This window comes from Polypterus senegalus, chromosome 3 (assembly GCF_016835505.1).
Source record: "Polypterus senegalus isolate Bchr_013 chromosome 3, ASM1683550v1, whole genome shotgun sequence".
NCBI lineage: Eukaryota > Metazoa > Chordata > Cladistia > Polypteriformes > Polypteridae > Polypterus > Polypterus senegalus.
Window position 1 is genome coordinate 148,849,943 of NC_053156.1, and position 23,720 is coordinate 148,873,662.

The 23,720-nt window shown below is 34.4% G+C and overlaps 1 protein-coding gene across 12 annotated transcripts in view; it reads left to right on the forward strand.

Annotated features, from left to right (window-relative positions):
- senp6a (SUMO specific peptidase 6a) overlaps positions 1 to 23,720 on the forward strand; it is a 136,251-nt gene that overhangs the window by 37,025 nt on the left and 75,506 nt on the right. For 11 of the 12 annotated variants that reach the window (XM_039748061.1, XM_039748060.1, XM_039748063.1 and 8 more), the window contains 2 exons: positions 12,156 to 12,286; positions 22,553 to 22,702. In XM_039748061.1, the coding sequence (XP_039603995.1) occupies positions 12,156 to 12,286; positions 22,553 to 22,702 (281 nt within the window). Of the gene's footprint in view, positions 1 to 12,155; positions 12,287 to 22,552; positions 22,703 to 23,720 lie in introns of those variants that run through there. The other variant, XM_039748064.1, reaches the window with a different exon arrangement.

Here is a 23,720-nt window from a genome sequence, read left to right on the forward strand (position 1 = left end):
ATAGATATATATATATATATATATATATATATATATATATGTATATATATATATAGAGTGGTGTGAAAAACTATTTGCCCCTTCCTGATTTCTTATTCTTTTGCATGTTTGTCACACAAAATGTTTCTGATCATCAAACACATTTAACCATTAGTCAAATATAACACAAGTAAACACAAAATGCAGTTTTTAAATGATGGTTTTATTATTTAGGAGAAAAAATCCAAACCTACATGGCCCTGTGGAAAAGTAATTGCCCCTGAACCTAATAACTGGTTGGGCCACCCTTAGCAGCAATAACTGCAATCAAGCGCTTATGATAACTTGCAATGAGTCTTTACAGCGCTCTGGAGGAATTTTGGCCCACTCATCTTTGCAGAATTGTTGTAATTCAGCTTTATTTGAGGGTTTTCTAGCATGAACCGCCTTTTTAAGGTCATGCCATAGCATCTCAATTGATTCAGGTCAGGACTTTGACTAGGCCACTCCAAAGTCTTCATTTTGTTTTTCTTCAGCCATTCAGAGGTGGATTTGCTGGTGTGTTTTGGGTCATTGTCCTGTTGCAGCACCCAAGATCGCTTCAGCTTGAGTTGACGAACAGATGGCCGGACATTCTCCTTCAGGATTTTTGGTAGACAGTAGAATTCATGGTTCCATCTATCACAGCAAGCCTTCCAGGTCCTGAAGCAGCAAAACAACCCCAGACCATCACACTACCACCACCATATTTTACTGTTGGTATGATGTTCTTTTTCTGAAATGCTGTGTTCCTTTTACGCCAGATGTAACGGACATTTGCCTTCCAAAAGTTCAACTTTTGTCTCATCAGTCCACAAGGTATTTTCCCAAAAGTCTTGGCAATCATTGAGATGTTTCTTAGCAAAATTGAGACGAGCCCTAATGTTCTTTTGCTTAACAGTGGTTTGCGCCTTGAAATCTGCCATGCAGGCCGCTTTTGCCCAGTCTCTCTTCTTATGGTGGAGTCGTGAACACTGACCTTAATTGAGGCAAGTGAGGCCTGCAGTTCTTTAGACGTTGTCCTGGGGTCTTTGTGACCTCTCGGATGAGTCGCCTCTGCGCCTTGGGGTAATTTTGGTCGGCCGCCACTCCTGGGAAGGTTCACCACTGTTCCATGTTTTTGCCATTTGTGGATAATGGCTCTCACTGTGGTTCGCTGGAGTCCCAAAGCTTTAGAAATGGCTTTATAACCTTTACCAGACTGATAGATCTCAATTACTTCTGTTCTCATTTGTTCCTGAATTTCTTGGATCTTGGCATGATGTCTAGCTTTTGAGGTGCTTTTGGTCTACTTCTCTGTGTCAGGCAGCTCCTATTTAAGTGATTTCTTGATTGAAACAGGTGTGGCAGTAATCAGGCCTGGGGTGGCTACGGAAATTGAACTCAGGTGTGATACACCACAGTTAGGTTATTTTTAACAAGGGGCAATTACTTTTTCACACAGGGCCATGTAGGTTTGGATTTTTTTCTCCCTAAATAATAAAACCATCATTTAAAACTGCATTTTGTGTTTACTTGTGTTATATTTGACTAATGGTTAAATGTGTTTGATGATCAGAAACATTTTGTGTGACAAACATGCAAAAGAATAAGAAATCAGGAAGGGGCAAATAGTTTTTCACACCACTGTATATGTCACTACTGGTAGCATGAGGCTGATACCTGGACCCTACAGAGGTTGCACAGGTAGTCCAATTTCCCCCAGGATGGCACATCACCGGTCATTGCCAGAAGGTTTGCTGTGTCTCCTGCCACGCCTCAAGGGCATGGAGGAGATTAGGAGACAAGCAGTTACTCTAGGAGAGCTGGAGAGGGCCATAGAAGGTCCATAACCCATCAGCAGGACCAGTATCTGCTCCTTTGGGCAAGGGAGGAACAGGACGAGCACTGCCAGAGCCCTACAAAATGACCTCCAGCAGGCCACTGGTGTGAATGTCTCTGACCAAACAACCAGAAAGACTTCATGAAGGTGACCCAAGGCCCCATGTCCTCTAATGGGCCCTGAGCTCACTGCCCACAGCATGCAGCCGGCATTCGCCATAGAATCCCAGAATTGGCAGATGCACCACTGGTGCCTGTTTTACAGTGAGACAGGTTCACCTGAGCCTGACAAAAGTGAAGGTCTGAGAGCTATGGAGAACATTATGCTGCCTGTAACATCATTCAGCATGAGCAGTTTGGTGGTGGGTTAATGATTGTCGGGGAGGATCCTTGTAGGGTCACACAGACCCCTACAGGCTTGACAAAAGCACCTTTTGGGTGCCATTAGGTATCAGGATAAAACCCTTGGGCCCCATTGTCAGACCCTATGCTGGTACAGTGGCTCCTGGTGCTGACATCCTGGCCTCATGTGGTGAGAGTATGCAGGCAGTTCCTGGAGGATGAAGGAATTGATACCATTGACTGGCCACCACACTTTCCTGACCTAAATCCAATAGAACCCCCTCTGGGACATTATGTTTGTCCACCCAAAGCCACCAGGTTGCACTCAGACTGTCCAGGAGCTCCAGTGATGCCCTGGTCCTGATCCGGAGGAGATCCCCCAAAAACCACCATCTGTCATCTCATTAGAAGCATGCACCGATGTTGTCAGGCATGTATACAAGAACACAGGGGCCATACAAAGTGCTGCGAAATTTTGAGTTGCTGCAAATTTTGGCAAATGGACTAGCCCGCCCACATAATTTTTTTACTTGATTTTTTGGGGCGCCTTTTTAATTCAGGGCTCTGTAGGTTGATCATTTTCATTTCCATCAAACGATGTTTCCCATTGAGATCTGATGTGTTTTCTAAGTGTTCCTTTAATTTTTTTAGCAGTTTATTTATATATATGTATATATATGTATATAATGTATATATATGATATATATGTATATATATATATATATATATATATATATATATATGTGTATTTATATATGTATGTATATATATAGTATATATATGTATGTATATATATGTATGTTTTATATATGTATGTATATATATATATATGTGTATATATATAAAAAATATAAAAATAATGTATTAAAAATAAAATTAAAAATATTATAAAAAAATTATATAAAAAAATATATTATTAATATATATAAAAATAAAAATATAAAAATATATATATAAAATATGTATATATTATATATATAGTATATATATATATAGTGTATATGTATATATTTTATATATGTTATATATATGCATATATGTAAAGTATGTATATATATTATATATGTAAAATATATTTTGTATGATATATATATATATATATATTAATATTATATATATGTATGTATGTATATATATATATATGATGTATATATATGTATGTATTATAATTATATATATGAGTATATATATATTATGTGATAACTATGTATAATATTATTTGTATATATATGTATGTTGAAAATTATATGTGATATATATTAGGGTTATTATATTTTGTATATATTTTGTATTTTGTATATATATTATGTGTATATTTTGTATGTTTGTATATATATGAAATATGTATGTTTTATAATATGTATTTTGTATATTATTATGTGAAAAAATTGTAATTTTAATGTATGAAATGATGCTTTATATTTTTAAATGTTGTGATATTTTAAATGTATTAAGTTTTAAATGTTTTAAATGAGTGTATTTATATTAAGTGATTTTTGTATATATATTATTATATATTATGTATATATATTTTTACAAACATATTATTTTTAAAATATATATAACAATATATTTTTACATATTTTATATATATATTTTTTATACCTTTAATATATATTTTAAAAATTTATATATAATACAATTTTATATAAACTATATATAAAATTTTTACAAATTATTATATATAAAACACATATATATAAAAACATATATATACAAAAACACATTAATATTATTACACAACAAAATAACAACAACATAAAACAAAACATATAATATTTTAAATACATAAAAAAACCATTTATTCCCAAATTTCTTTTCCTTTTTTTCCTTTTTAAAACCTCATTTTCCTTTTTCCCTTTATTTAAAATAAAATTAATATAAAAAAATACTTTTTTTATATATAATATAACATATATAAAACACATATATATATATATAAAACATACTTTATATATACAAAACATATAAAATAAATTTTATATATAATTAACATATATATATACAATATATATATATATACACAAAATAAAAACACAAAACACAATATATATACACAAAATACATATTTTGGCATATTATTTTATGTGATATAATATGATGTATATATTTTGTGTTTTATATATGATGTATATATATATGTGTATATATGTATGTATATAATATGTGTTAATGATGGGGTATATATATGTAGTATATATATATATATATGTGTATGTGTGATATATGTTATATTTTATATATTTTTATGTGTATATATATTTTTTTTAAGAGAATACCAAGGGGGGGGCAGGGAGAAGTAGTGTTTTAAAGAAGGAAATAAAAAGAAAAGGGAAAAATTTTTTAAAAAATAACGTAAAGATTGTTAATGTAATTGTTTTGTCATTGATATGAGGGGTTTTTCCCTATATCTACCTTATCTATCTATCTATCTATCTTTTATCTATTTCATCTTTTCTTATGTTGTTCCTATATCTATCTATATATCTATATATATATATATCTATAAATATATATAAAAATAAATATATATATATATATATAAAAAAAAAACCCCCGGTTTGGCAGCGGAGAAGTAGTGTGTTAAAGAAGGACAGAGAAAAAAAAGGGGAAACATTTTAAAAATAACGAACATGATTGTCAATGAAATTGTTTTGTCACTGTTATGAGTTTTTCCCCGGATATATATAAAATATATATATATATATAGAAAATACCCGGTTTTCGCAGCGATGTAAAAGGTTAAAGAAGAGGAAAAAAAAAGGAAACTTTTTAAAAAATAATGAAAAATGATCACAAAGTAATTGTTTTTTTAAGGGGCAGCGCCACAAAGTTTTTTTCCCTTTTTAGCTGCATCAGAAAATTTTACCCCCACGCCTGACACCCCCTTTTTTACTTTTTTCCCACAGCTTGGATTGCTGCTGTCATAATGGGTTTGAGTCTAAATATATAAATAAATATATATATATATATATATATATATATATATATATCTGTACTAATAAAGGCAAAGCCCTCACTCACTCACTGACTGACCTACACCACTCACTCACTCACTCACTGACTCATCACTAATTCTCCAACTTCCCGTAGGTAGGTAGCTGAAATTTGGCAGGCTCATTCCTTACAGCTTACTTACAAAAGTTGGGCAGGTTTCATTTCAAATTCTACGCCTAATGGTCATAACTGGAAGGTATTTTTCTCCATTAACTGTAATAGAGTTTAGCTGGAAAGACGCGGGGGGCGGAGTTTCGTGGTGACATCATCACGCTCCCACGTAATCACGTGAACTGACTGTCAACGCAGTGAAAATCAGGAAGACCTCCAAAAGCGCTTTAAGAAAACTTGCATTATATAATTGAGAAGGCAGCGAAAAACAATAAGAAGCGGCGAGAGTGACATATACTACCATATTCATGAGTCCTGCTACCTCGGAAAGAAAGCAAGGTGCAAACCTAAACTTTAAATTAAGTTCATAGACAGGCTACTGCTGGCGTTTCACAGCCCAATGAATGCGGGATACAAGTTTAATGAGAGGACGAGGATATAAACGAGAGTTTTGATCACTTTGTAACTAAGTTAAAATTGTAGGTGAAGGGGTGTGCTTATGCAAATTCCGAGACTGTGTTTGTGGGGATTGACAGTTAAGGCGGTGGGGAGTCACGTCATCATCACCCTCCCATTCATCTCATTTCGTTCTTAGCACAAGCACAGCTGAGAAGCTTCGATGCATGTGCTCCTTAACGCGTTAAAAAATAATGCATTTAATCACACTTTGCATTACAAGCAAAGGGGAGCTTTTGTCAATGCATGATTTCCTGGTACACCGATTACATTGATCACCGTATCCCGATTCATTTTACCCTCGCACCACCTTAGTTTGAGAAGAAGTATGAAAAAATATGAGGTTAACACAGAAAAACAGATCACCAATTCAAGCTTTATGAATAATCGATTCGCCATCAATATTTGTTTTGGTAAAGCCATCCTCCTTCCATTTTATAAGTTTTCCGCCACTAGCCATGATTAAATGAACGGTAAAAAGTAAGAGCAAAGCGAGGGTGACTTATTTAGGCAGGCAGAGATATGACAGCAACACTCATGACAATGTCAATCATGTTACGTTATTATTAAAAGGTTTCTTTTCTTTTCATTACTTCTTTAACACACTACTTCTCCGCCTGCGGGCTGGTATTTTGCTATATATATATATAAATATGAATGAACCTCCAAAGAACGCTGAGACTTTTGATATCATGAACGTGTGTACAAAGGGGTCTCCTGCCCAGCAAAGTCGCAGCAGCCAGCGCGTGCATAGCTGTGCCGGCCTTTGAGACGCTGACTGCGCTTCTGCCTTAAGTCAAAGTGAGCACTTTTAATTTTTTTCTTCCTCCCCCTGCGCTATAGCCCAGACAAGTGCAAACACGGGACCCCTTTTCTACACCACGGCAAAATAATATTAAGGCGATTCACACTTTCTTTTGCACATATACGATTATGAGGTCCTCAGCTCGGATTATGAAGATACGCACAGGAGTGGAGACTGACAGTGCCATCACAGCCGATTAATGGCGGGACGCCTCACCAGTTCACACAAGACACACACGCGATCTGTCCCCAAAGGCGATCATACGTCAGCGAACACATCTCTCTATACTATATAAAGAGAAAGGCAACTTTCCCTTTCTTTACACCTTTTTTCGTTTTATCCCAAACCAAAGCCTTTCTCTCTTAACACTGTGCAAAGGACACAAAATAATTTTCTTTAAATGCCGGTAAGGCACATTACTAGAGGCACAAATTTGAAAGCGTTCACATAGAAAATGTAATTTCAATGTACCTGTACTTCTTAAAAGCGTTAATGTTTTACTGTTTAATAACTTATAGACTATAATTTATTATTTTTCCCTTGCACTCAGTGACCAAACCTATACACACATATAGACACATACAAACATACACACAAGTATATGTATGTGTATATATACAGACACACATACATACATACACACATATATATAATTTGTGTGTGTGTATGTATGCATATGTGTGTATATATGATGTAGATAGGTATGTACAGTCATGTGAAAACATTAGGACACACACTTTGAAAGCATGTGGTTTTTGTAACATTTTTAATAAATGGTTATTTCATCTCCGCTTCAACAATACAGAGAGATTAAAGTAATCCAACTAAACAAAGAAAACTGAAGAAAAGTCTTTTCAAGATCTTCTGTAAATGTCATTCTACAAAAATGCCTATTCTAACTGAGGAAAAGATAGGACACCCTTGCCCCTAATAGCGAGTGTTACCTCCTTTGGCTGAAATAACTGCAGTGAGACGGTTCTTGTAGCCATCTACCAGTCTTCGACATCGGTCTGAGGAAATTTTACCCCACTCCTCAATGCAGAACTTTTTCAGCTGTGAGATGTTTGAGGGGTTTCTTGCACGTACAGCCCTTTTCAAGTCACCCCACAGCATCTCAATGGGATTCAAATCTGGACTTTGACTTGGCCATTCCAGGACTCTCCATTTCTTCTTTTCAGCCAATCTTTGGTTGATTTACTAGTATGTTTTGGGTCATTGTCATGTTGCATGGTCCAGTTCCGCTTCAGCTTTAATTTTCTAACTGATGGTCTCACATGTTCTTCAAGCACCTTCTGATACACAGTAGAATTCATCGTGGATTCTATGATGGTGAGCTGACCAGGTCCTGCTGCAGCAAAGCAGCCCCAAACCATGACACTTCCACCTCCATGCTTCACAGTTGGTATGAGGTTCTTTTCTTGGAATGCTGTGTTTGGTTTACGCCAAACATGTCCTCTGCTGTTGTGTCCAAATAATTCAATTTTGGACTCATCTGTCCAAAGAACATTATTCCAGAAGTCCTGGTCTTTGTCAACTTTATCTCTGGCAAATGTCAGTCTGGCCTCGATGTTTCTCTTGGAAAGCAAAGGTTTCCTCCTTGCACACCTCCCATGCAAGTTAAACTTGTACAGTCTCTTTCTGATTGTAGAGGCATGTACTTCTACATCAACAGTAGCCAGAGCCTGCTGTAGTTCTCGAGATGACACTTTAGGGTTTTTGGAGACCTCTTTTAGCATCTTGCGGTCTGCTCTTGGGGTGAACTTGCTGGGGCGACCAGTCCTGGGCATGTTGGCAGTTGTTTTGAAAGCCCTCCACTTGTAGACTATCTTCCGGACAGTGGAATGGCTGATTTCAAAATCTTTTGAGATCTTTTAAATCCCTTCCCAGACTCATAGGCTGCTACAATCTTTTTCTGAAGTCCTCTGACAGCTCTTTTGTTCTCACCATGGTGCTCACTCTCACTTCAACAGTCAGGAGCACACCAAACTAAATGTCTGAGGTTTAAATAGGGCAAGCCTCATTCAACATGCAGAGTAACGATCTACTAATTATGTGCACCTGGTGTGATATACCTGTGTGAGATCTGAGCCAATTTAAGAGGGAATACATGTGAGGGTGTCCTATCTTTTCCTCAGTTAGAATAGGCATTTTTGTAGAATGACATTTACAGAAGATCTTGAAAAGACTTTTCTTCAGTTTTCTTTGTTTAGTTGGATTACTTTAATCTCTGTATTGTTGAAACGGAGATGAAATAACCATTTATTAAAAATGTTACAAAAACCACATGCTTTCAAAGGGTGTCCTAATGTTTTCACATGACTGTATGTATATATATATATATATATATATATATATATATATATATATGGCGTGTCAGGCGTCAGTGGTACATTTTCTGATGCAGCTACGAAAACAACCGTGGCGCTGCCGTAAATACACAAAACAATTACTTTGACGATCAAATTACATTATTTTTAAAATGTTTCCTTTTCTTTTTCATAACTTCTTTAACACATGACATCGCGCTCGTGAAGCCTTGGGTATTTTACTATATATATATATATATATCACAGCGACACTCATAACAGTGACAAAACAATTACATTGACAATCATGTTACGCGTTATTTTCAAAATGTTTCCTTTTCTTTCTCTTTCCTTCTTTAACACACTATTCGCTGCTAAGCGCTGGTATATATATATATATATATATATATATATATATATATATATATATATATATATATATATATATATATATATATATATATATATATATATATATATATATAGATATATATAGATATATATATAGATATATATATAGATATATAGATATATATAGATATAGATAGATAGATAGATATGAGAACAACATATATATAGATAGATATATATATAAAATATATATATATATATATATAGATAGATATGAGAACAACACTCATATCAATGACAAAACAATTACATTAACAACCATATTACGTTATTTTTAAAATTTTTTCCTTTTCTTTTTGTACCTTCTTTAACACACTACTTCTCATTGCGATCGTGGTATTCTGCTAGTATATATATATATATATATATATATATATATATATATATATATATATATATATATATATATATATATATATATATATATATATATATATATATATATATATATATATATATATATATACACACACACACATGTATGTATGTATGTATGTATGTATGTATGTATGTAATATATATATATATATATATATATATATATATATATATATATATATATATAGCATAGCAAAATACCCGTGCCTCGCAGCCTAGAAGTATTAAAAAGTAATGAAAAGAAAAGGAAACATTTTAATAATAACGTAACATGATTGACATTGTCATGAGTGTTGCTGTCATATATATGCTTGCCTAAATAAGTCACCCTCGCTTCGCTCTTACTTTTTTACCCTTCATTTAATCATGGCTAGTGGTGGAAAAATTATAAAATGGAAGGAGGATTACACTGAGTATGGCTTTACCAAAACAATTATTGATGGCGAATCGATTTTTCATAAAGCTTGAATTGGTGGTCTGTTTTTCTGTGTTAACCTCATATTTTTTGAGACTTCTTCTCAAACCAAGGTGGTGTGAGGGTAAAATGAATGGGGATGCGCTGATCAATGTAATCGGTGTACCAGGAAATCATGCATTGACAAAAGTTCCCCTTTGCTTGTAATGCAAAGTGTGATTAAGTGCATTATTTTTTAACACGTTATGGAGCACATGCATCGAAGCTTCTCAGCTGTGCTTGTGCTAAGAAAAGGAAAGATTTTAAAAATAACGTAACACGATTGTCTATGTAACCTTTTGTAAGTAGTGCCTGGAAGATTCAGTGTGGAGAAACTCTAGAGACAGCGTGTGTATTGACTTGTGGATTTTTCTGTGAGTATTTGGTGGCAGTGTGACGAAGTTGCTTCGAAAGACGGCGTTAACTGCAGAGCTCAGCTCAGAGCGAAATGAGGTGAATGGGAGGGGAGATGATGATGTGACTCCCCCACCCGCCTTAACTGTCAGTCCCCCAGAAACACAATCTCTCGGAATTTTCTTAAGCACAGCCCTTCACGTGCAATTGTAACTTAGTTACAAAGTGATCAAAACTCTCGTTTATATCCTGCGTCCTCTCATTAAACTTGTATCCTGCATTACCCGTGGGCATGACAAACGCCAGCGGCAGCCTGTCTATGAACTTAATTTAAACTTTAGGTTTACACCTTGCTTTGTTTCCGAAGTAGCAGCACTCATGAATATGGTTGTGTATGTCATTCGCTCGCTTCTTATTGTTTCGCTGTCTTCTCAATTGTATAATGCATGTTTTCTTCAGCGCTTTTTGGAGCTCTTCCTGGTTTTCTACGTACTGCGTTGACAGTCAGTTCACGTGATTACGTGGGAGGCGTGATGATGTCACACAAAAGTCCGCCCCCCACGGCTTTCGAACTCAACTCCATTACAGTGAATGGAGAAAAATAGCTTCCAGTTATTACCATTAAGCGTAGAATTTCAAAATGAAACCTGCCCAACTTTTGTAAGTAAGCTGTAAGGAATGAGCCTACCAAATTTCAGCCTTCTACCTACACGGGAACTTGGAGTATTAGTGATGAGTCAGTGAGTGAGTGAATATTTTACTTTTGCATTAAAATAATTGGTTTCATTTGTGTGAAACTCGGATCTTCCTTTGCTATGTAATACATGGAGTTTATTTTAATTGGAAAATCATATCTTTTCACATCATCATTTGTCTTTTTGTGTCTGGAAACATTTTACCACTGCAGATTTTTTGGCAAATTTGCTTGCAGCCAACACTGTCGCAGCATGCTGTATGTCTTTTGCTTTCGGGAGTGTGCTGTTAGATTTTACTGTTTTAAAACTGTGTGATTCTGCCACAGAATCTGACTGGCTACATTAGGCTTGCTGCAGCAGCACTTGCAAATTTTCATGTCTGCCTCCAGACTGTATAAAAGTCATTTGAAGTCCGATATCCACCTAGCCTGGAACCTGTCGCTTTTTCACCCCGTTCCTGCCTTTTCACTTGAGTAATGCGCCTTTCAATCATGGTTTATGTGCTGTGGTGATTCAAAGAAGAATATACTATAGTTTCATTTTATTAGTATATGACTACATGGTTAACTGTTGTATTTGGTGCTAAAAATATTATATAACAATATTTTTGATCAGATTTTGTGACATGTATTTTATGTGTGCACTAAGTATGAGAAAGATATGTTAATTTGTTTCATATTCTTTGATTACTAACACTGAGTTTGCATTCTTGTAGTATTTTCTAAGTAAATGATAGGAAGACTTTGAACTTCACCATACGTCTTCTGTAAAAGAAGCATATAAAGCGGCATAAATATAGCTTATTGCCACACTTGGTTTATTCTACTTTTGTTAAATATTTATAGTACTATTGCATGAAAATAAAGAACATTAAATCATATGCATATGTTCATTAATGTAGTAATCCCTAACTTTAATTTCAGTTGATTTCCTTGACAATAATCATTGTTAAATATTGCATATATATTTGAAGTAGTTATGTTAATACTTAATATGTTTCTTAATAGCAATCTACATTGAAACCTTTCTGCAGTGGTGACACTTTGAAAACTTATGAAAGAAGATCAAGCAAAAATTTTAAACTGCTGAAGGGCAATGCCATTGGCCTAAACATGTTGGGAGCTGGGAAGAAGCTTGGGTATGTTGTTGGTGTTTTAACTGTGGTATTGTCTTGAGTGCTTGAATAATTAGTTTTGAATTAAATGTTGTACTTTTTAACTGATTCTATGTATGACACCCATGAGTAAGATTCACCTAATACTTATGCACTATGTTGGACTTATCATGCTTTTGAATTACAATTTGACACTACCAAAAAATTTCACTTGGCTTTGAGCTCAGTCTTATTTTCTCCATCTGTTCTCTCATTTATATGTTCTACTCGCTTCCACAACTAGAAGTAGAAAGCACTTTTGCCTCAAAAATCTGTAGTATGTAACTGTTTCAGCCCAATGATTAGCATGTGCTTTACTATACTGTATATTAAGCCTGTCTCACGGAAAAACCGGACAGGAAAAATATGATTATGTGATATCAAAAGAGTAGTAGGTTGTTAGAACAGGAAAGTTCCCTTCCCCATCTATTTATTTCATGCTTATTTATAGAGGCACTGTAGGGCATAGCTTTGCCTCATTTTTAAGTTTAGAAATGCTTTTTGGGGTAAACTGATGGAATTTAAATTCGATGTCTAATTTAATTTTATAAATGATAGCTAAAGAAACAGATGTTTTTCAGTTCACTGTATCTAAGAAAAAAACGTTTAGAGTACCCTCCATAATTGATTGTCAAAATTTGTATCTTGATATACTCAATTATATGTGAAAAAAGATTATCTTGCAAAAGTAAAAAAATTAAAATTTGAGGTGTTTCTATGCATGTATACTTCATCATTTTAAAATTTATTTTTGAGCTTCATCCCTCAGATTTATTCCACTTAGCCTTTAAAGAAAGTATTAGGATAATAAGCAAAATTTTGTCATCCTAGATGCTATTGAAATATTTAATTTTATCAGTTTCCTTAATTAGCTATTGACCAAACATTACTGTAATAACAACTGATCTTTATGTTGTGCCATTATCGGTGTACACAATTTCTGAGCAAATATTGCAATACAGCATTCATAGGGATGTTCTCGCCAGAATGTTTTTTAAGCCAGTAAGGTTTAGCCAAGTGGTTAAAAAAAAAAAAAAAAAACTCTTGTCTAGTAATAAAAAACTTGTAAAACTTGTATTGATTCCATAACTTACATTTTTATTTATTTATTTTTCTTTTTTTAGAGAGCCATTTACTGACTGATTTTTTTTTTTTTTAATTGTAACTTACAGCAAATATTTGTCAAGAAAAAGTTGTTCAATGGAATGTTTTGTAATTACCAATCAAATATTATGTTCTTATCTATCAGTGTGTTGTTATTGAAGTTGTAATTGCGTGTCTGGGAGTTGATTTTGATCTTTCTCACAGAAGTGTTTATATAAAAAAAAAAAGTCACTAAATCATAAATAAACAAAATAGAAGAAATAGATCTCATATAAAAATGTATGAGAATTTTTATTCCATTCACACATATACACTATCATATCTACATTGCCTGAACAAAGCATTGCAAGCTCGGTGCAGTATCTCAAATCTAGAGAAATCTACCCAGATGCTCCCCAATTGTAATTAAATGAATGAGGCAATGTCTGTTCTGGACTCCGCACAGATGCAGTTTGCCAGCTAAATTCCTAATTAGGGAGCTGGTGTGCTTAGAATTGAGACTTGTCTCAAATACGATATGCCATAATTATGCTGCAGACTAAGAGGAACTGCCTATTCTAAATTATCTGTACCTGAACGTGACATACCGCAAATACACTAGTCATGACGTTTTTTCCTCCCATATAACTCGCATGCAAAATAATATGTAAGCAAAAAACACATTTATGTTGAGGTCTGTGCTTGTCCTGGAGTAACAAAAGTCTTTTGAAACATTGGAATCAGTCCTGAGAGTAAGATGAGGATGAGGATCATGTGTGTGCCACTTCACCCTCATTTGTCTCTCGGAGATTAAGTTGTATATTACAACTGCGGTGCATTCTTCATGCTGTATAGCATTTCAGGTTTATTACTGAACTGTTGACTTAATTATTACTACCGTTCTACAAATTATTTGCAAAATTACTTATTTCTGAAAATCTTACACTTAATTTCACGGTTAAATCATAAAAATAATATATAATATCATTTTTGACATGTAATGCACATTTTGTCACTCTTCCGGGCGAAGTTGAATAAAACAGGCAATAGTGTTATACAGTTCAGAATGATCATGTATGTAGTGTTCAGACATTTGTTGTGTGTTTTGAACATAATAAAAATGAAGTTGGACTTCTTTCAAAAATGGTGAATTTTCTTGAATAAAAATTAAACCTTAAGAGTTGTTATATTTAAAACTAGAGGAAATTCCTGTTGATTTAAAAAAATAAATAAAAACATTCATTTAGCAAAAGCTCTCATTTTGAAGGTCAGAATACAGCATTGAGAAATCTGTTTCTGTAAAAATATTCATTTTCTCAGTAAAGTCAGAGGTCAAAATTTATAAATTGTGACAAAATGAAATAACCCTTAATAGAAGTAAGGTGTTATGTTACAAAAATTGTAATACAGTGATCCCCCGCTATATCGCTGTTAAGCTATCGTGCCCCCGCTACATCACAGATTTATTAATACTGTCATTATTACTAGGGGGCTCCACCACCTACTCGCTTCGCTCGCCCACCCCCGGGTTTGGTTTACCAGATAAACAATTTAAAGAGATTATTTTCATGGGAATTGTTACATATGCATTATTTTCAGTTTTACTTTAAAACTTTTGTAAAAACAATATTTGTCCTTTATTTCCTGCCCTGGGTGTGGTTAAATCTCTTTCTCGCGGCACTTATAACGCTGTTAGCATTTTGAAGGGGGGGTCTAAACACACGCTAAAGAGATGCGATTGGTTCAGCTGGGGTCTTGCTGCTGCTGCTGGCCAGCTGTGTGTTGCGCTTGTTGTGCTTTGCATCAGTCACTTAAAAGCATGTACAGCAGCTGTCCTTTTGCCACTTCGCATCTCTGTCGCACGCTTTGTGAAGGGGGGGAGCTGAACGCACGCTATGCAGAAGTGGACGGATCAGCTACTGGCTTTGTGCTGCTTCTGCCAAGATGCCTGTTCTGCTTGTCGCTCTGCACGTTCTGAAGAAGGAGGAGGAGTGGGGGGTGTAAGGGCTGAACGCACGCTAAGGAGAAGTGCTTGGATCATCTGCTGGCATTTTGCAACTGCTGCTGGCAAGCTGCGTGTTCTGCTTGTCGTTGTTTTAAGACCTGGGAGCACCTGAAGTTTGTCTGCCAAAAGCATTCCAACAACTACTAGGTTAGATGTCAGTGAACTGGTTTTAAATTGTTTGTAAGTAGGGCGTGAAATGCAAAAGTCACCGTCTCATGGGTTTCGCTTCCTAAGGTTGTAATGTCTAGTCTTGCGTGTCGTCAAAGTGTCTGTCTGAGATGATCTGGTCTCAGTCGCTTCGCTCAGTGTCACCCCCCGAGGTGCGCTATGCTCCTGCCAATTCGAGTTGTGACGGGGGGGAGCTGAATGCACGCTAAGGAGAAGTGGACTTTGTGCTGCTTCTTTCAAGATGCTTGTTCTGCTTGTCACTCTGTGCGTCAACCATTTAAAAGCCTGTATAGCAGCTGTTCTTCTGTCTCACTGCCTTGTCTTGCGTGACGTTAAAATGTTTTATAATAGAGAGATGATACTTATATCCTTAGCCCGACATCCACATATCATATGTGTTTACAAAATGTGTTTTAATAAGTTTACATGTGTTTAAAGCTAAATAGGTGGGGGATCACTGTATTTGGAGAACATTTTTTTTTTTTATAATTCTAACATGGAACATGACTGATTAAATACATGAGCTGAATCAGTTCAACTTGTTTGTGAAATTCATGCATCCCTTTGACACCAACATCGAGTGGAGGACACTCTGGACATTTTTTTTATCTTATCACTTTTTATACAAGATAAAATTTGTGGGAACGTTTTAAAATATTACCATGGCAACACTCGATAACACAGCTTGCATAAAATATAAAATTTTGTTTGGTGAGGTTGCAGTTATGTGTCACATGTTGTTAAAGATGAGATAAATAGTACTTAATACCAAATAAGTCATGCAACTGTGTAAAGCATTGTTGGAAAGAAAAGTTTATTTATGTACCAAATTAATATTGTGACAAGCGCTGGACTCTTACCTCCTCCTGCTATTTTAGCCACAGATAATGATACTAAAGCAACTAACTATTAAGATTAGTCTCCTGTCTTTCTGGTCTTTTAATGTTTTCTATATATGGGTCTTAGTGCTCTCCAGTAAAGTCCCCCAACTTAAGACCATTTCCTGCATGATCTTGTGCAAAATTTGCCCACATTTTCTGTTGGCACCGATACCCACTGTGCCTTTGTTAGCTTTGCTATGAAGTGCTTGTGGAGTGGCTGCATTTATTGCTAAATATCTGTTCAGTCCACAGAAATGGCTCCAAAAACAGAAAAAGTTAAAACTATTATAAAGAGAGAGCATTTCTGTATACATTTCATAGCTACATTTTGCTGTGAGATACACCATGCTAATTGGACTGGGAGGCAAGCCTTTACCCCACTTATCCCGAACATAGGCTAATATGCAGAAAAATTTCAAGTAATGACTTCATTATCAGTTTCTTATTTAGGTATTTGAATGGTGAACTGTTTTATATCATGGAAATATAAAGTGTTCCTGGTTATTTATTTCAGTGTTATTTATAGAAAAGGTCAAGAGTTTTCTGCAGGGCTAAGAACAATTTTTCCATATTTAAAATAATTGGAAATGGGAAAATAAGATAACAAAACAATTTTCTGGCCCATTTTCAGGAATCGATTGGAATTGGAAAGAAGAGAGGACTGTATTTGGAGAAGCCATATAATGACTATTGAACCATAATGGACTTTAAGGTTATTACAGAGAAAATGCCATTTTTATGGCATAAAAAATATGCATCATTTTTTGGAGATGCCTTTTGGGCTTAAAGAAAGACCTCTATAGGTTAATGTTTGCCTGAGGGTCATTGTTTGGACAATTTTGGTTATGACTGGTTTCTGTATGTGATATGAATAATAGAAATACAGGTAACCGACAGCTTTAGTGTACCATTACATGAATATTTAAGTGTCCAAAGCTGTATTAAAAGAATGTGAGCATGCTCAACACTAACTTTTAAGAGTTTGCTAGACTTGGCAACTAGATATCCACTTTTTGTTGTCATAATTAAATTTATTTTTAACAACCTGTATTTAGAGTAATTAAGATCCTATGCTATATGCTACACTAATTAATGAAACTATGACATAATAGAATATTCAAACTTTATTGCCTGAACTAAATGATTTTTTAGATTTTTTATTTTTTCTATTATTTTTCTGTTGTGCATGCTATTTTATAACATTATATTCTGAAGTTTTATCACTTAACATGTCGAAAAAAATAACTTGGAGTCGCAGTCCTTGTATGCCCCCCTGGAGACAAAGAAAATTTTATCTATCTGTCCATCCATTCCTAGCATATGCAAATTACCACCAGTAAAGCAGCTATTTTCATGTTGTTCACAGTTTTGTCAAAATGAAAACAACAAATCAACTTTCTGCATGCTCATCCTTAAATTTTTAATCATATGATGGATGTATTTCGTGACTTGCCAAAATTCAGATGGAAGTTCGTCAAGTTCATTGTCATGTGTACTGTGCATCTGTGGAAGATTGTGAGAACAGATGGAGAATAGGCTATATGCAAACTCTGTTCTGGGTTATCCATCAGCCAGCTGCTACTCTTCCAGTGCCGATACCAAAATGGACTAACTATGACTTTTTTCACCCGATTGTTTCAAAACATGCCCAGACTTATGGTAAACGACGCAAGTTATGTTATTCAAATATTGTGCCAAATGTGAAGAACTAAAGAGGAGAAAGGCTTCAGACTATATGTTTCAAGTTACATTCACAATTATAAAGGAAAGATGAATTAAAATTTTTCTTTAATATTAACTTACATGGGACAAATATATAATTACATTAGGGTTCTTTATATATAAAAAAAAAAAAACTGGATTTCAGTAACTAGTCAAACTTTATTCAGGAATAGATGAATATGTATGTGAGCTTAATACATAATATCCTGAATTTGCTAGACATCTTAACTTGTATAAAAAAAAAAGCAAATGTCTCTGTCTGAGCCAGCAAAATGGTTAATGCCAGACTGTTGCTTCATTGTTAAGGATTCCAGCTTGTTTCCTCACCTGCAGGTCTTGCATCTAGAACAGAGAAATTGTTACACTCAAACAATTCAGGAACTGCTCCAGTTGTCAACAGCTGCCATCCTGTCTTAGACCCTAGCTTGTGAAAATCCTCTTTTTTTTTTTTTTTTTTAAAAAAATGCCATCTGCAAACTTTGGTATGGGGACTAACCGTAAAGCTCTTTCTCTCAGGATAGCGGCAGTCCTTTTAGATCAGGTTTGTTGCATTCAAGGCAAATGTATGAAAACTAAGTACCTTGTTGTGCTTACTGGAAGCTACACATAAAGGTACACAACAATTTTCAGCTGTAGAGCTTTCTGTATGCTGAAACTTAAACTTCTTTTTCTTAAGACATTGTTGCCACTAAACAAAAATCACAACTGCAGTATGGACAATGAAAGTGACTGAACTGGCTCAGATTTCATCCGAAGTAAGTCATCACTCCCTTGTGCATAAGCCTATTGTAAGGTTTCTGAGCAGTAGTCTATAAACAACACTTTGACCTAGCAGTTTCTTATCCAGATAGGCCAGGATGGTATAAAGTGCAAGGGATGTGGCATCCTGTGTCGACCGGTGATGATGATATCCAAACTCAAAGTGAAAGCATTTATTTGATCTGAAGGGGGCTAATGAAGTGGATATTGGATTAGGGTTATACTTTGTTGTCTATAGGGATGTCTGATACCTGTCAAAGACTGTGTTTTACAGCTGCAATATACTATCTCTAGTTAATTCCTGTACTGTCATTTAGATAGCTTTCTGAATTTGTATCTTGATTTCTTGTATGCATCTGTCTTACAGTTTTTTAAATACTTTGCTACTTGCCTTCAGTAAATGTCTGATCATCTGCATACTAATCCAGATCTGGTGAAGAGCCTCTCAACATGTTGCAGTGTATACAGTTAAAGCAGTCTTGCTGCATTTCATCTGGTTCTTTAGTTCAGCACTTCACAACTTTTAGTTTTGCCTCCTCATCTTTCAGTCTGTGCTTGTAAACTAGCAGAAGTACTACTAGGTGATTTACATCTTCTGAGTTGGGTGTACAGTAGTGATCAGTAAGCAGCATGTATTGAGGCGTAGCAGTGATCCAGAGTATTAGCACCAGATACTGGGCAGTGAACATGTTGATGATATTTAGGACAAACATTTCTTAAATGTGCTTTGTTGAAGTCCCCATCAGCAGTAAGCAATCTCTCAGGATGTAAATACTTGAATTCTGTAATAATGCTGTATAGCAATATAGGAGAACTCCCTCAGTAGCTAAAAGAAATTACTTTTTAAGTATAAATATTCCAGATCAGATGAGCAATTTTTAGAAAGAACTTGAACCATAAAGCCTTCTTATTTACATGTAACTGACAGTTCATCCTATCCCCATTTAAGACTATAAGGGAACATTTGTGAATATGTGAATCTGTATGCATTAGGTGGTTTTGATTAAAAAATCTTTTAAACTTTCATGTGGCATGTGCATAGCATAATACTCTGAAAGTTTCATATGACGTGTATAGTACAATGCTCTAAAATGAAATTAATTCAGAAGCTGAATATTTTCTATAAAAGCAACCTGTTATCTATCTGTAAATGAATCTCTAAATGAATACACTTGTATTATTTCTAATTGTTAACTTACATATTTGCCAAAATACCCAATAATAAAAATGTAAAATTCTGTGTTTTATGGTACTTATTTATCTTTTTATTTAGTAGTATGAATTGCTTTTATATACTTGGACTTCAGTGCCCCCGATGTTTTTTTTTTACACTTTTTAAAATGTTTATTTTCAATCCCCCCCAAATTCCTAGCCGCCTTTCAAGCATTACTCAATGTAAAGCCAAATGTGTTTTGTTCTTTTACAACACAAAATCAGAAAGGTTGGGATGGTATGGAAAAAAACTGTCCTGAATTGTCCCCAATAGAGAATGTGTAGGGAATTTTGAAACGAAAAATGTGTCAACGAAGACACCATACTGTTGCACACATTAAGACGTGCTTGCAGGAAGAATGAGACAAAATAACACCTGAAACCCTTCATTGCTAAGTATGTACTGTGCCAAAATATCTTAAGTGTTGTGAGAAGGAATGGTGACATTGCAATGGGGTGAATACTTTACCACTCCAACTTTTTTTGGAATGTGTTACAGGCCTAAATGCAAAAATGGATGTATATTAACCTCCTTAGCGTTAGACCCAAGCGTTAGTCGGGCTGTGAAAACACTGTTAGTCCCGAATGTCACTCGAGCATAACCATTATACCCGATGGTAACTTGGGCTGTAAAAGTGCTAACAGAGTTAGTCCTGAGCGTCACTCAGGCAATGGTATAGGCGTGTCCTACATAAGCTACAGGCCTTAGCATTACTCGGGCAACGGTGTGTAGATGCATCTTCTCCTATTCTCATAGGGAATGTTTTTCAGGAGCCCATGTTTAGTACACTCTTGACAGTTATAATGAAGTAAATCTGTCTTCAGGCAGTGAAATTGAAACGGGTAGTGAAAACGAAAGCGATTCTGATGAATCCGAAAGTGACACTCGCGTTTGGGTTTCTGTGGACCCTGCTTTAAATATACTAGCACCACCTTGTATTGATTTTGTGAGAAGCCAAGAAAAAAATGAATGTTGACATCCAAAATACACTTTCTTTACTTGAAGTTATTCCTGGATGATGTCATGATTGAAAGAATTGTTTTTTGAGACAAATTGTTATGCTGAACCATGTTGGGTAAATGACCATACACCTAAGAAGTTCCCATTCAAAGATATACTACACAAAATGTTGACTGTATTAGCATTATTATTACTATTATTATTATACTTTTTATACTTCTGAAATTTTTTTTTGCACTTTTTACAGTAGAAAGATGAAATTTAATAAAAATGTCATTTTTTTCAAGCCAAAAAATGTAACGCTTTTTACATATTTTTTGTGGAAAAATGCAACACTGAGGAGGTTAATGAAAAAATGAAGTTTACAAGACGAAACATGAAATATTTTGGATTTATACTGTCTGCAATGTAAATTTAAGAATTAGTGTTTTATTAATTTGCATTTTCTTTACCATTCCACCTTTTTCTGGTTTGGGATTATATTTGCATATTGAAATCTGAATGGTTTGAGCATGAGAAGTTATTTAAATAAAATGTAGTATTATTACTGTAAAAATAGTTGTAGTGTTTTTTACTCATTTGATTATTGGACAGCAAAATAGTAGTAAAGTCATATAGTTGAAGATGAATTTAAATTGTTTTGCCATTTTTCACTGTCTTTAATCCCTCTTGATCCCTCTTGATGTTTTTGTATACTCTATTGTAACCAGCACCACATTAATGGAAGGAATAATCTTTTCCCCCCTTTGTAGTAGTAAATACATTTTATTAAAAACAGAACATTATTTTGAAATCCAAAAACTACAAAAGTTTTTTGAATTCAGGTAAACAAATGTGAGCATATCTGATATTTTTTTGTGCTTTACTGGGAAGAAAGTAGGCTTTTAAAGTTATTTTTTTCCATTTACTTTAAATGTTGATGTTTAAGGGTTATTCACTGAAATATGCTCCACTTTAGAAGCAAATTGTGTGGCCAATTAATACCATGATTGTGAAGTAATAACTTCTACTTGAAAAATACCTAATTTATATATTCATTGATTATATTGTATATATTGTGAAATAATCTGTATTATCTAAAACACTGTTGAGGGACTTGGTGGGTTTTTGTTATTTAAGTTCTTCAAATTTTCCACCCTTCCATTATCATTTGTTAAACTGTCATTGTTTGGATATTGGTAAAATATTTTTTTTTACCATTAATATCACAATCATTTTAGAAGTTGTGGTGTTGAATGTTTGAAGTAATAGAACTTTACTCATAAACAGCAACTTAACTGTTTAGGGTTTAGGTCTTTAGGGTTATACATTTATACACAAGTTAAATACTCTTTATAAAAAAAAGTTTCAGTTTAAACATATATGCTTAGGTTTTCCCCACTCTTTGGATTTGTTAAGCATTAGTATTTGAGAAGGTCGTTAAGGACTTTATTTAATTTCTTGTATTTATTCCATTAAAGTGACAGTACTCAAGTTGTAAATGCAACATCAGGCAACCACAGACCAAAGCTTATCTTGGTAAGCTCCCAGCCCCCTCAAGGTATTGTTGTACAAGGACGGCGTTTTCAACATGCCAATATACCAGCAGCAGTGAAAACACCAGCACAAAGGTATATACTTTTTGAATCTTGCACTCTTTCTATGTGTAAATGACAATCTTTTAAGTATAACTGATAATGTCTCTCAATGTGTATGTTTTGTCATTTATTTATTTTTAGTTAACAAGTATTAGAGAACCTTGGCCAAAAATTTGTTTTTAAGTCATTGCTAAATGCAGTGTGTTTGTCAGTCTTGTAAAGCTTATTTAGCCTGTGTCATATAACATTCTGTGTACATCAGAGATAATATTGCAGTAAAGTGTGCTTAACGAGGCATCAAAAAAATGAATATACGAGAAAATATGATTTAGCCCAGTATGATTGAAACTAAAAAGTATTTGAGAGGTACAATTTTTGGTTACAATTCAGTGTTTGTAAAAAGGTAAAGAGGTAAAATTCAAGTGCTACTACACTATTCACTTCCTGTTTAAACCCATCATGATATACGTAAAATAACTGTAGAAATTATTCACCGCTGCACATTTCTTATACTAAATGCATCTTTTCAGGAATTAGGATACAATTTACTTCAAGAAAAATGTAAAGTTAAAAAGCATTAGTTAAATATACTTCAGGTGATATTTGCAAGGTAAGAAACACAATTCCTAAAATAAAGATTATATAACAAGACTTTTGTTAGCCAATTACTTCTGATGTATCCATGTCATTTATTTATTAGATTTGCTATAGACAGATTCCAGTAGAGTACAAGAAAACTAAGCCTCCGGGAATGCACTGTTTTTTTCCTTCATTTATATTTCTGCACTAGCAGCAAGACTAGCATCAGATACTTCACATTGTACTGTAAGGTATAATGAAAATACTATTAAATTGAATTTAAAGATGAGCTAAATTTTTATCCTCCAGACTTACAATCATATCCTCTGGGACCACTTACTGCCTTAGTACCACCTCTAGTAGTAACCTTTGGCAATACTAATTGCCAAAATTGAGTTGTTTTTAGTAGTTACATAAAAATATATATTGACTTGCTAAATACAAAACCGCAATGAGTGAGTAAACCAAATTA